We start from the raw sequence: 15,428 nt of genomic DNA, 5'->3' as shown, positions 1-15,428 counted from the left end.
GTGTCACGGACTGCATGTCAACGCACCAATGGTCCGGGCGGACCATTTATGCTGTCATAAAAGGTCCGGCCGGACCGTTTATGCACCCGGACCAAATATTTTGTTACAGGACGTATACGCAATGTAGAAGCGGCTTTTCTCGCTTAGCCGACGCGGCTTCGCAGGCGGATAGCGGCTTGTATTAGCCGAATCGGCTTTTGCAGGCGGCTAGCGGCTGACTTGCTTAGCCGACGCGTCTTTGCAAGCGGCTAGCGGCTGACCCTTCTCGGCCACCATAGTTTTCTGTATCAGTGTAGCTATGTAGCTATGTTTGTCAGTTTTGTTCTTGTATTTACCTTGCCGTGTCCACGCAGATCTTTTACTACGATCTGATTGTGGTCGCACATACTCAGTAAGCTAACTCTATACTTATTGTGTTTTCTCATTTATAATAATGATGGTTCTCTCTGGCTGATATGTACAAAGATATTCACTCTAGAACAATCTAACTAAGCTAAACTACCATCAAATACATGCACTTCACTACACAATCAATATAGAAAACTAGAAGTTCTTTGTGCTATACTTACTAGCTGTCACACACGAGTAACCACCTATAGAGTTATACTGATACGAAGTGTTAGAGCAGAGGTTGCATGGAGCTCTGATGTTGGGAGCTGAAAGCAGTATTATTCTCCGAATTTATTTGAAACACTTTAGGAAATGGTAACAGAGTTATAAGAAAGGTCAGGTCTGAAATGTTTTTTCACCAACAATTGTCTAGCGTAACAAGAGGACACAGTCTCAAATTGTTCAAGCTACATGCACAAAGATCTGTTTGAAGTAATGTCTTCTCTATAAGATCAGTAAATGCTTGGAATAGTCTACTTAATGAAGTAGTGTCAACTAACTCTGTAAATAGCTTTAATTTAAGATTTTATTTGATAATTATTATATATCTAATGGTTTTCTTTTTGTACATGAGCAGGACTCACAGGCTTATGCCTTTTTTTTTTCCTGTAATCATATCATATCATTCCATGCATGCAGGATAGCTACCTAGGAGCTGGATTGTTTTGTCCTAAACTCTTCGGCCAGTTAGTTAGCTGCTCGTGAGTGACAGCAAGTATAGCACAAATAACTTCTAGTTTTCTAGCGATTATGTAGTGAAGTGCATGTATTTAACAGTAGTTTAGCTTAGTTAGATTGCTCTAGACCGTGAATATCTTTGTACATATCTTAATTATTTAAAGATCGCCTCGAGGATTGGTGTCATCGTGATTGTGCTCTCTATGAGGTGAGGAATGTATATTAAAACGTTATAGAGGCTATAAACAATAACAAAATATTTAGAATGTGATTTTCGCTTATTTCGTAATTCTGCTATTCCGTTATCCCGCAGAATACAGGCTCCTGGCAGAGACTACTCAATTGTTCTTTTTCAATTTGTAGACTTATATTGCTGCTTTAAGAGCAGCTTGCACAAAACCTTCAGTATAGGTTGTGTGATTAAAGTATTCTCAATAAAATTTTATAGGAACCATATGACACAAATGAGAACAAAATTTTTAGTGTGTTGAATCTCGCCAATGGGGTCACATATAAAGGTGCACATGTGATCACAGCCATGCATTGTCAATAGCAGAAGGTTGACTTTTGTTTTTTTTAGGTATTACTGTTCTTCTTATACAGGAAAGCTACAGGAGAGTAAAGAATATACTCAATTAGCTGTATCAAATAATGTAACAGTGCTAGCCTTAACACTACTATACCAACCATATGCAAGTATGTTCCAACACTTAAGTACTGAATAGTTAATACAGAAATATCAAGTGAATGGGTTGACACAAAATAGCAGTTTAAAATAGCAGTTTAAAATAGCAGTTAGCTAAATATAGTCAACACTTCAATGCGTTATCCAGACTTAACCATGGTTTCATTTTCCATGCCTACTAAGGCTAACAATAGTACCTGTGCTACCTGTTTTATCTGCAGTGTTAGTAACTTTCTCCTCCATGGCAGCTGACTCATGATCAGGTTTTTTTTTCTCGACAGTTTTGTCCAAACCCATTGTTACCACTGGCTGTGAAGGTGTGTTGCAATTAGTAGCAATGGATGATTGTTTCAGAGCATCTGTCGTAGGCTTGATAGTTGATGGTTGCTGCTTAGTGGTATTCACCTGGGAAGATTGTGCCTTGGCTTTGGGCATTACTTGAATTGGCACTAGTTCCTCAATTTGTAAAGCAGGGCCAGCACTTACAGCTTTATGTGAAAAATGTTGTGGGGGTGTAGTAGTTTGCAATAGTATGTTAGGAGAGGCTCTCAAATTGTGGGATGCTCTTTCAGAGTTTGGCCAATTAGCTGGTATAGTGGAAGAACGGGGTCTCAATTTAAGATTGCGCATAGGTTTATTTGCTATGGGTGGTTTAGCATGAATCTGTATTGATTGTTTGGGATGACAAACTTGATTCTGTTGTTGCTGCACAATGGGAGATGGCTGTGATGGGGCTTGATCAGATGATATTGAATTAAATTGTAGTCTTGGTTTGGGAGGTGGCTTTGGTTTGGCTTGACCTGACTTGCTGCTATCAGAGGACAATTCTAATTCCTTCTGATCAGAAGGTGAAACTTGATCATGAGAAAGTTTTTGTTCAACTTGATTGGAGAATGGTCTCAGTTCAGCTTGATCATAGGATGATTTTGATTCAGCTTGATTGCAAGATAATTTTGATTCAAATTGATTGGAGGGTAATTTTGGTGGTACAGCTTGATATGAAAGTGGAGCTTGACTAGATGGTGGCTTTGGTTCAGCGTGATCAGAGGATGGCTTTGGCTCAGTTTCAGAAAAAAATGGCGAATTAGATTGTGGTTTTAGTTTAGGAAGTGGCTTTGGTTTGACTTGATCAGACAGTGGCTTTGATTCAAAGGAAGATTCTAATGTTTTCTGGTGAAAAGGTGGAACTTGATAGGTTGGTTCAGCTTCATTAGAGAGTGGTTTTGGTTTAACTTGATTGGAGGATGGGTTCAATTCAAGTGTATCTGTGGGTGTCTCTGGTTCAGTTTGATTGGAGGACAACTGTGGTTCAGCTTGTTCTGAGGGTGATTTTGATTTAGCTTGATGAGAGAAGGGGTTTTGTTCATCTTCATTTAAGGATGGCTTTAGTTCAACTTGATTGGTGAATGGTTTTGGCCCAGCTTGATATTGTGGTTTTGGTTTGAGAAATGGCTTTGGTTTCAGTTGATCAGAAAGTGACCTTGACTTGCTTTTATCAGAGGATGATTCTTTTTTTTTCTGATTGGAAGGTGAAACTTGATCAGAATGTAGCTTTAGTTCAGTTTGATTGGAGAGTGGTTTTGGTTCAGCTTGATTGGAGCATGGTTTTAATTTAGTTAGATCAGAGGATAGTTCAGCTTGATCTGATTGCAGCTTTACTTTTGCTAGTTCAAATGGTGGTTTTGATTCTGCTTGATCTGTGGGTGGCTTTGATTCCACTTGATCTGTGGGTGGCTTTGGTTCAGCTTGATCTAATGGCAACTTCACCTTTGTGTGATTGAATGGTGGTTTTGATTCAGCTTGATCTGAGAGCGACTCTGGTTCAGCTAGATCAGATGATGATTTTGGTCCAGTTTGGTCAGATGATGGCTTTGGTTCAACTTGATCTGACAGTGGTTGTTCTTCAGCTTGATCGGAAAGTGGCTTTGGTTCAGCTTGATCGGAGGATGGCTTTGGTTTAGCTTGATCGGTGAATGGTTTTGGCCAGACTTGATATTGTGGTTTTGGTTTGAGAAATGGCTTTGGTTTCAGTTGATCAGAAAGTGACCTTGACTTGCTTTTATCAGAGGATGATTCTTTTTTTGTCTGGTTGGAAGGTGAAACTTGATCAGAATGTAGCTTTAGTTCAGTTTGATTGGAGAGTGGTTTTGGTTCAGCTTGATTGGAGCATGGCTTTAATTTAGTTAGATCAGAGGATGGTTCAGCTTGATCTGATTGCAGCTGTACTTTTGCTAGTTCAAATGGTGGCTTTGATTCTGCTTGATCTGTGGGTGGCTTTGATTCTGCTTGATCTGTGGGTGGCTTTGGTTCAGCTTGATCTAATGGCAACTTCACCTTTGTGTGATTGAATAGTGGTTTTGATTCAGCTTGATCAGAAGGTAGCTTCACTTTTGTTAGATTGAATGGTGGTTTTAATTTAGCTTGATCTGAGAGCGACTCTGGTTCAGCTTGATCAGTCAGTGACTTAGATTCAGCTTGATCTGATGATGGCTTTGGTTTGGCTTGATTGGAGGATGGCTTTGATTCAACTTGATCAGATTGTGACTCTGGTTCAGCTAGGTCAGATGATGATTTTGGTCCAGTTTGGTCAGATGATGGCTTTGGTTCAACTTGATCTGAAAGTGGTTGTTCTTCAGCTTGATTGGAAAGTGGCTTTGGTTCAGCTTGATTGGAGGATGGCTTTGGTTTAGCTTGATCGGTGAATGGTTTTGGCCAGACCTGATATTGTGGTTTTGGTTTGAGAAATGGCTTTGGTTTCAGTTGATCAGAAAGTGGCTTTGACTTGCCTTTATCAGAGGTCTGGTCAGATGATGAAATTTGATAAGAATGCAGTGGTGGTTTAGCTTGATTGGAAAATGGCGGATTTGCTTCAGCTTGATTAGATACTGGCTTTGATTCAACTTGATTTGAATGAGATCGTGGCTTTTGTTTGAGAGTCGGCTTTGATTTGACTTGATCAGAATACATACTTTTATTGGAGGATGATTCTAAATTTTTCTGGTCAGTAGGTAAAGCTGGTAGCTTTGGTTTGACTTGTGGTTTTGGTTCAACTTCATCGTTCAATTCAGTTTGATCAGCCAGGAGCTGTGGTCCAGTTTGATCAGATAGTGGCATTGGTTCAGCTTGATCTGAAATAGGTGGCGGTTTTAGATTGAAAGACTGTCTTAGATTAGAAGGCAACTTTGACTTGCTTTTATCAGAGGATTTTTTCTGGTCAGAAAATAAAAATTGATCAGAAGGTAGCTTAGATTTAGCTTGATTGGGCTCACATTCAGCTACTGGCTTTGGTTGAGCTTGATCAGAGGATAGCTTAGGTTCAGATTGATCTGAGGATAGCTTAGGTTCAGCTTGATCTGAGGATGGCTTTGGTTCAGCTTGATCAGAGGATGGCTTTGGTTCAGCTTGATCAGAGGATGGCTTTGGTTCAGCTTGATCAGAGGATGGCTTTGGTTCAGCTTGATCTGAGGATGGTTTTGGCTCAGCTTGATCAGAGGATGGCTTTGGTTCAGCTTGACAAGATTGTGGCTTTGGTTCAGCTTGATTGGTGAATAGTTTTGGCCCAGCTTGATATCGTGGTTTTGGCTTGAGAAATGGCTTTGGTTTCAGCTGATCAGAAAGTGACCTTGACTTGCTTTTATCAGAGGATGATTCTTTTTTTTTCTGGTTGGAAGGTGAAACTTGATCAGAATGTAGCTTTAGTTCAGTTTGATTGGAGAGTGGTTTTGGTTCAGCTTGATTGGAGCATGGTTTTAATTTAGTTAGATCAGAGGATGGTTCAGCTTGATCTGATTGCAGCTTTACTTTTGCTTGTTCAAATGGTGGCTTTGATTCTGCTTGATCTGTGTGTGGCTTTGGTTCAGCTTGATCTACTGGCAACTTCACTTTTGTGTGATTGAATGGTGGCTTTGATTCAGCTTGATCTGAAGGCAGCTTCACTTTTGTTTGATTGAATGGTGGTTTTAATTTAGCTTGATCTGAGAGCGACTCTGGTTCAGCTTGATCAGTCAGTGGCTTAGATTCAGCTTGATCTGATGATGACTTTGGTCCAGTTTGGTCAGATGTTGGCTTTGGTTCAACTTGATCTGACAGTGGTTGTTCTTCAGCTTGATTGGAAAGTGGTTTTGGTTCAGCTTGATTGGAGGATGGTTTTAGCCAGGCTTGATATTGTGGTTTTGGTTTGAGAAATGGCTTTGGTTTCAGCTGATCAGAAAGTGGCTTTGACTTGCCTTTATCAGAGGATAATTCTCTTTTTTTCTGGTTAGAAGGTGAAACTTGCTCAGAATGTAGCTTTAGTTCAGTTTGATTGGAGAGTGGCTTTGGTCCAGCTTGATCGGAGAATAGCTTTAATTTAGTTTGATCAGAGGATGGTTCAGCTTGATCTGATGGCAGCTTCACTTTTGCTTGTTCAAATGGTGGCTTTGGTTCTGCTTGATTTTTGGATGGCTTTGGTTCAGTTTGATCTAATGACAGCTTCACCTTTGTGTGATCAAATGGTGGCTTTGATTCAGCTTGATCTGAAGGCAGCTTCACTTTTGTTTGATTGAATGGTGGCTTTGATTTAGATTGATCTGATTTAGCTTGATCTGAGAGCGACTCTGGTTCAGCTTGATCAGTCAGTGGCTTAGATTCAGCATGATCTGATAATGGCTTTGGTTTGGCTTGATTGGAGGGTGGCTTTGATTCAACTTGATCGGAATGTGACTCTGGTTCAGCTAGATCAGATGATAGCTTTAGTTCAGCTTGATCTGAGGATGGCTTTGGTTCAGCTTGATCAGAGTATGGCTTTGGTTCAGCTTGATAAAATGGTGGCTTTGGTTCAGCTTGATCGGAGGATGGCTTTGGTTCAGCTTGACAATATTGTGGCTTTGGTTCAACTTGATCAGAGGATGGCTTTAGCTCAGTTTGATCCGAGGATGGCTTTGGTTCAGCTTGATCTGAGGATGGCTTTAGTTCAGCTTGATCATAGGATGGCTTTGGTTCAGCTTGATCTGAGAATGGCTTTGGTTCAGCTTGACAAGATTGTGGCTTTGGTTCAGCTTGATCAGAGGATGGCTTTGGTTCAGCTTGATCTGAGGATGGCTTTGGTTCAGCTTGATCTGTAGGCAGCTTCACTTTTGTTTGATTGAATAGTGGCTTTGATTTAGGTTGATCTGAGAGCGACTCTGGTTCAGCTTGATCAAACAGTGGCTTAGATTCAGCATGATCTGATGATGGCTTTGGTTTGGCTTTATTGGAGAGTGGCTTTGATTCAACTTGATCAGATTGTGACTCTTGTTCAGCTAGATCAGATGGTAGCTTAAGTTCAGCTTGAGCAGATAATGATTTTGATCCAGTTTGGTCAGATGATGGCTTTGGCTCAACTTGATCTGAGGGTGGGGAAAGTGGCTTTAGTTCCACTTGATCGGAGGATGGCTTTGGTTCCACATCAACATGCACTAGTACACTAGACAATATAGAAACAGCATATAAGTGTCATATAATTATGCTAAAAATGAAAAGGGCCTTACATGTATACTTACAACCATTTTAGACACCTACCACAGAATGAACCACAATATTGAATTCACAACGGGGATCACTAATGTTTTTTTGAATATTCTAAAAGAACACACCTTAAAATCACCTTGAAAAGCATCCTCAACTCAAAACAACTCTCTGGCTCTTTGCAATGAGTATAATTATAGGTTGACTAGCAAGTATCAGGAAACAACAAGTGAAATTAGTCATTCTGTTCATATTACTAGGACCACGTTACATACAACCAGGTATATACACACCAGTGTGACAACTTAACAACAGGGAATGTACATGGTAAGTACCAGCAGTGTGAGTGCTAATGTGGACCAGTTATTGGATTTTACTGGTATCTGAAAATCACAACAATAAAATAACTTCGAAGGTCTGTCACGCCCACAGGTTAAACCCCTTCAAGGAATGACTTGAAAATTGCTATGTAGATAGAGTAACCATCGTAGGAGTGCCTTTTTGTGGTTTTAAAGGAATCGAGATAAAGACCATGGAGATATGACACAAAAGCCAACCTGTATCACAATTACGTGATCGATTTTTATGAATAAAAAAAACTATTAGTTTTCACGCCTACCAGGCAAACTGCTTAGAGCAATGAGCTGAAAATCAGTATGTAGCTCCATAGAAAGTCCTTGCAGTAGTACAGAAGAATCAGATTACAAACCACTGAGCTATGATTTGAAAGCCAACTATGTGTAGTAAATGCAAGATCGAGATACTCTAATAGAACAGTCACCCTAATAGTACATTCAGCTACGTTTATAACTTACTCCATTATAGAATTATACTACATTGCAAGTTATTCTGTAGGGAGTTCAGCTACAACCAGTTAATATTACAGACAATTCAGCCAAAAGCAAGTCACCCTGTAGAGAGTTCAGCTACGAACAAGTTACTCTGTAGTACAAACAAGTCACCATGTAGAGAGTTCAGCAACCAATATAAACAAGTTATAACTCTATAGAGAGATAAGCTAGAAACAAGGGAGAGTTCAGCTATAAACTTAATAGATCACACTTAGGCATGAGGCTATTATGCTCCAAAATTGAGCATTATGCTTTTGAGCAGTGCTCAAAAAATCACCTATTATTCTTTTGAGAACTGCCCATTATTCCCAACCATAATTGGCTAATAATGCCAGTTTATTGCTGTATCAGACCATTTTAAGCTTCAAATAGTCTTGAATTCTTCAGCTGGTTGCTGTATTAGAGTATTTCATTTCAATGTGACTGCTTTATTAGAGTAAATAATATTCAGTGACTGTTCAATTAGAGTTTCTGATTGCTCTATAAGAGTATCTCGATTTTTTAACAGAATTGTGCAATCTGCAGTTTTTCCTACCATGAAAGTTAAAAATCACTTCAAAATGCTAGCATAATTCCTGATTCCCACACATACCTATCTATTATTCCCAAAATTATGCCCGCATCCCTAATTACACTGTAGAGAGTTCAGCTAGAAACAAGTCACCCTGTAGAGAGATCAGCTAGAAACAATTCATCGAATAGAGAGATCAGCTAGAAGACATCACTTTGTAGAGAGTTCAGCTACAAACAAATCACCCTGTAGAGAGATCAGCTAGAAGAAGTCACCATGTAGAGAGTTCAGTTGCAAAGAAACCACCATGTAGATAGTTCAGCTGCAAACAAATCACCTTGTAGAGAGTTCAGCTATGAATAGATCACCCTGTAGAGTTCAGCTACAAACATGTCACCCTGGATTTGTGTGTAGCTGAACTCTCTACAGGATTCTCTCTACAGGGTGACTTGTTTCTAGTTGAACTCTCTATAGGGATAATTATCTGTTTGTAGTTGAATTCTCTGCAGGGTGATTTCTTTGTAGCTGAAATCTCTATAGTGTAACTTGTTCGTAGCCGAACTCTCTAAAAGGTGATTGTTTGCAGCTGAACTCTCTACATGGTGGATTTTTTGTAGCTGAATACTCTACAAGGTGACTTCTTCTAGCAGAAATCTGTCCACAAGATGACCTGTTTCTAGCTAAACTCTCTACAGGGTGATCTGTTCGTAGCTGAACTCTCTACAGGGTGATTTGTTTGCAGCTGAACTCTTTACATGATGGTTTCTTTATAGCTGAACTTTCTGCAAGGTAATTTCTTCTAGCTGATCTGTCTATAGGGTGACTTGCTTCTAGCTGATCTCTCTACAGAGCAATTTGTTTGTAGCTGAATTCTCTAACCCTGTAGAGAGTTCAGCTACATTTCAAGTCACCCAGCAGAGAGATCAGCTGCAAACAAGTTATCCTGTAGGAAATAATTGGCAAATTGGCATTTAATAAATATAGATATACGTATAATTTGTATAATTACTGATAAAATCAAAATAGTTTAAGTATTAAAAATCTGCTTTAAATCTTGATTATGATTAAATCTTCGTTCTTCCTGTGGTAAAGAAAATAGATAGGTTAACAAAGCCCCAATTACGTACAAAAAGAAGTGATATCTAAATCAAAAACAACCAAGCTGTAAAAAAAGAGTGCAGCCCCCAAAAAGGCCATGGTGAAAAAAGATGTGAAATCCAAGGTGGTGGCCAAGAAATGGCTGTGATGGTAGGTTACTGGTAAAAATTTTAATAACGACAATTCAGGTGAATTTTTTGGCAAGACCAAGTGCCACCAAATTCACTGGAATTGTCGTTATTAAAATTTTTTACCATTAACCTACCATCACAGCCATTTCTTGGCCGCCACCTTGGATTTCACATCATTTTTCACCATGGCCTTTTTGGGAGCTGCACTCTTTTCTTACAGCTTGGCTGTTTTTGATTAGATTAACTTAATACACAGGTACACACCTCATCAAATCACAAAGAATTGGAGTTACAAAGAGAAGGCACTTGAACATGCACCCAATTGGCCTACCCATGCCTGCCCTATGCCTATCAAATGTGCTACTGTATACTTTTCCAACAGTCCATATGCAGTGTAGCAATACCTGGATGCTATCAACTTATATGAGAAAAAAAAGCGAGTTAGAAAAATATGCACAAAAAAGGTATATAAAACGAAGAAAAAAAAGTTTTGTCACTGGTGAGATTTGAACCCACCCCCTACACAGCAGTACAGCAACAACTTCAGGGAGGTGCTTTACCAGCTAGGTTGTTCATTGTGTGGTTAGCAATGGAATGCGGCTGAAGTTTTCTCTACATCATGACCTTCAACGTGCTGTAGCGGACAAAGGAATGTACGTAGAAGCTTGTAATAAATTTTGTGACATGGCCAGATGGTGAGTGTTTCATTTCGCGTGTGAATCATCTGGATATGTGCACAGATTGCTGAATAATGATCGTCAGTAGCTGACATATGAAAAAGTGTGTCATGAAAAGGTAGCACTGAGAAGGAAGAAAAAGTTGTCATGGGCTGGAATCAAACCCTGGACCTTCGGGTTAACAGTTCTATGCGCTGACGCTTTTGCTGTTCGTTCATGGTTTGACAGGAATGTAGCTCAAGTTTTCCTCTACACTAACACCTTCAATGCTTTATAGAGAACGAACGGAAGCAGGTAGCGATTTGTAACAACAAACTTAGAGTTTCCAGATGATGAGCGCTTAATTTTGTGTAAGTCCTGTGTCAATACGTGCTTTGGTTGTCAAGTTAGCGGCATTGCAGACAGACGGATAGACAGACAGCTTTTCAGCTTTATATATATGGACTATTATTACTAGGCCCATGGCAAATACAATCAAGTACAATCACCAACGGGACAACCTACTAATGGGGCATATACAAACAGTGCATGGCCAACACAGTGTGTGTAGGTAGAAAAGATGCACAGTAATACAATTCTAGAGGAATTGACTGGCACATAGACATAAGGGATGCATTAGTATGCAATTGCAATCAGTGAATATCCGACCATGGAGATGTGGGGATGTGAGATTCCACTTTAAATCATGAGAATCATGGTATTGAATCTGATGACTAAAAGTAGTAAAGCTCAAACATCCAACGAATACTTATTACATTAATTTTATGCAATTGTACACAATTTGTGTTACACGATGTGTTTAAATGAGGACGGTTAGAGCACTGGATTAAGACATGGTGGAGTTGCCAAGAGTAGACCATGGTAAAATTGGGATAAAAGCAGAGTATTTCAACTGTCTGTCACCTACAACTGATATCTGAGTTATGTATATATTTAACATGAGCTGGGTCATTTGTACTAAAATGATCACATGATGCCATGGATATACTGCAAGACAAAATAAAATTTTGGAGAACAAATGTGGCTGAAATGCAATACCAGAATTTCATGGGTATGTCAGTGTGCACAAGTATGTGGAGCATTGCTGATGGCGCGGCAGACTGTAGCTACATATAATAGTAGCAGTAAATTGCAAGCACAACCATGTACACAGCAATTATCAGCCTAAGGGCACATTTTGTGTATGTTGTGTTTGTTTTCTCCATCAGCGTTCGGTATGTGGGATGCAATTTGGCAGTTAATATTTATGTAGTTTTCTTAGGGCCCATATCAGTGATCAATCTGGGCACTCCTAGCACTAAAAGGCTTCGGGTGGAGAGCTATGCATCATCACACAAATTTACCAGCTGGAAATTGCACCTTCTTCGCACAATGGCCTGCCAGATGAGGCTTTCTCCCATCCCATACATGAGTGAAGGTAGCCTAGTTACACGAGACTAAATAAACAAGACTATCACAGCATTTTAACCAACACATACTAACCTCCAGCGATTAGTAGCAACTTCCAATCATGTTGTTTATTAAGCAGGCATAGCAACCACTAATCTTCCAATTGAAATAGTCACTGTCGTCCACTTTCAAACACAAATGAATGGTAGTTTGCTTGTCTAGAATCCGTCTGGTCTATTAATAGTGGGCATCACATGCTAACTGTTTTGATTAGTGTTATAGAATCGTCATACGTTTCTATCACCTCCACGAAAACACCCACCCATTATACGATTGTCTCTTCATACAACATGGATTCTATTCCCGGTGAGTGCAAAGCCTTAGGCCTTGTAGTTTTCTCAAACATTATTTATTTATTATTTATTTATTAGTCATTCGTTATCAAACAGTATGGTAGTACTATTTAAGTAGGGTTTGCATCAAAAGTGACACGCGCCGCCAAAAATACCGCCCTTAAAAATCAGCATAGAAACTTCTTATGCGATGAAAATCACATTTACGGAATAATATAAGTCCATCTAACATCAAATGTAGCGTTAAAAACAAGAAAACACTCACTGGCGGCCGGATATAGAATTTAAAAAAAATAGTCAACTTGAAATTTTGTCACTCACTCACTCACTCACTCACTCACTCACTCACTCACTCACTCACTCACTCACTCACTCACTCACTCACTCACTCACTCACTCACTCACTCACTCACTCACTCACTCACTCACTCACTCACTCACTCACTCACTCACTCACTCACTCACTCACTCACTCACTCACTCACTCACTCACTCACTCACTCACTCACTCACTCACTCACTCACTCACTCACTCACTCACTCACTCACTCACTCACTCACTCACTCACTCACTCACTCACTCACTCACTCACTCACTGACCACAGTCGCAGGCCTAGAGCCCAAACGAAGCAGCGCACGGTCACCATTTTACACCACAACAACAAACTCACCGGTGGGATGTGCCTTTTGGGGTTCCGACGAGTGTGCGCCCTGTGTGACTTGTCTTTTCTTTTATCTTCAATCAGGCTGCTTGTCTTCTTCTTCATCCAACGAAACCATAACAAGGTGTTAATTTTCCTTATCAACACTTTCTTTAAGCAGCATAATAGACGCCACGAAATTATTTAAGGTGCTTAGACTACACTACTCTATGGCCCCCAACTGTACGGAGGTACCAGTACTCCACAATAGGTAACAAGGTCATGCCCATTCTTTATTACGTATTATTGATCTATCAATTGAGACCACGATGACCACGCCCCTTTTACACTAGCTGTATTTGTGACCACACACCCTCAATTTGGTAGGCTGATTCAAGATACTCTAGTCTAATAATCGATCAAAACCATTATGACCACACCCCTTTTTGGGGCAAGTACATCTTCGCAGGCTGACTAGAGATACTTTAATACAGCAGTCACCCTAATAAAACAGTCACATGTTTATAGCTAGCTGTATGCTTTAACATAAAAACTAAACAAACTAGTATATTAAAAATTATAAATTTAAAAATAAAGTAGGGTTTCAAGCTATAAAAAGTAGTGAAACAAGAGATGAACAATGTAGCTATTACAGCATAGCTCAGTGTTAAATCCCTACTTTGGCAGGGTATAACAATTATTTTGTGTTCAATGCCAAAGTAGGGATTTAACACTGAGCTATGCTGTAATAGCTACATTGTTTATCTCTTGTTTCATTACTTTTTATAACTTGAAACCCTACTTCATTTTTAAATTTATAATTTTTAATATATTATTAATGATGTAATTTTAACCACATTTCATATTGTCTTTAGTACTTGGTTGTATAACTAGGACTGGGTCACATACAACCAAGTACATACACCAACATGACAACCCACTGGTAAGTGCATACACCAATACGACAATCCCCTGGTGAGACTATGCACACGAGCATGAAAGTATGATTGAAATTATGATCCAATATCAACTCAATATGTCACAATAGTGACACACAATAGTGGTTATTGTAACTAGAGGCCACCAGTAGCTAAGTGCTGGTACATCATTGGTGTGGCAATGGCACAGTGATGTGTACACAGTATATGCATACAAAAAATACAGGAGAGAACTATACATTATTGTGGTATTGTATGCGGTAATACATTATTGGCAACATCATTGAAGATGAAAATTACTCAACTATGCAGCCAATGTACAGCACAGTATCAACATCAACTAGAGGTCACTGGTAGCTGAATATGGTTCATCAGTGGTGTGGCAATGGCACAGTAAGGATACACACTATACGCATACACAACTTGCAGGAGATACACAATACTGGAGTATACAAGCCAGGTGAACCAACAGAGCCAAGCCAGCCAGAGTCTAGTAAGCCAGGTGAAGGAAAATATACAAGAAAACATTAAAACACATACCACACTCTTTACAATACAAAACAATACAAACAGACATACCATTCCTTGTCTTGTGCAACTTAGTGTGCCAGCTAGCAACACTTTCAAAAACAAATTATCAGTAGTTCTTCGTCTAGATTGCTGCACCTGGTCAATTAATTGGAATCATGTGCTAGTGTTTTGATCAGTGTTAAATAGAATCGTTATACATTTCTATCACCTCCACGAAAATACCTGCCCGGCCATTATACGATTGTCTATTCATACAACATGGATTCTATTCCCAGTGAGTGCAAAGCCTTAGGCCTTGTAGTTTTCTTAAACATTGTTTATTATTTATTTCATTATTCAGTATTTATGATGTAATCTCGACTGCATTTCTTATTATTCTTAGTACTTGGTTGTATAACTAGGACTGGGTCACATACAACCAAGTACATACACCAATGCTGCAACCTACCCAATGGGCATGTGTAAACAGTGTCATGGCCAGCACTCAGAGCAGTGTGTGTGTGTGCCAGTGGAAATGATACACATGCATACGCAGGCAAGGGAGAGTCAGAAAATCACAATATTAAAATGCAACTTACACACAAAAAAACAAGTTAGCTATAGTGATATTAACTGATTTGTTTATATTGTAGGTGTGAGAGGTCTCTGGAGGTGACTCAGTTAAGAAGTACGACAAGGTGGTGAAGGCTAGGCACAATCAACATTATGGTCCCAAATAAAGGAAATAAGTTGTGTATAGTGTATACACATCAATGTGACATTGCCACACTACTGATGTATACCGGCACTTAACTACCAGTTGCCTTTAGTCTCTGCCAACTTACTGAGTCATAGATGACATACTGGAGATTCACATTAAAGTAGTAGTATACACAGCAATGTATTATTGGCTGGAAGATCACCCACTGTTCCACCTGGAAACAAGACTGAACACTAAGGAGTCACCAGCCACAAACATAGTCTGAATCAAAATCAGTGTGGTTCTTACTTACCTACCTTGCACTGAGATTTTGCTGGCCCTTTTGCCGGTAAGATGTTTTTATTAGTAGTGGATGCGCACTCTAAGTGGC

The 15,428-nt window shown here is 39.5% G+C and overlaps 1 protein-coding gene across 1 annotated transcript in view; it reads right to left on the bottom strand.

Moving 5' to 3' along the window:
• Nucleotides 1-1,807: 1,807 nt before the first annotated feature.
• LOC136242707 (microtubule-associated protein futsch-like) overlaps nt 1,808-15,428 on the bottom strand; it is a 63,240-nt gene continuing 49,619 nt past the window's right edge. The window contains exon 4 of the mRNA XM_066034158.1: nt 1,808-7,196. Coding sequence (XP_065890230.1) covers nt 1,916-7,196 — 5,281 coding nt within the window. The 3' untranslated portion in view covers nt 1,808-1,915. The remainder of the gene's footprint in view (nt 7,197-15,428) is intronic.

Source organism: Dysidea avara, chromosome 13 (genome assembly GCF_963678975.1).
Source record: "Dysidea avara chromosome 13, odDysAvar1.4, whole genome shotgun sequence".
Lineage (NCBI taxonomy): Eukaryota > Metazoa > Porifera > Demospongiae > Dictyoceratida > Dysideidae > Dysidea > Dysidea avara.
The sequence above is the reverse complement of the archived record's forward strand: the minus strand, read 5'-3'. Positions and strand labels throughout refer to the sequence as shown.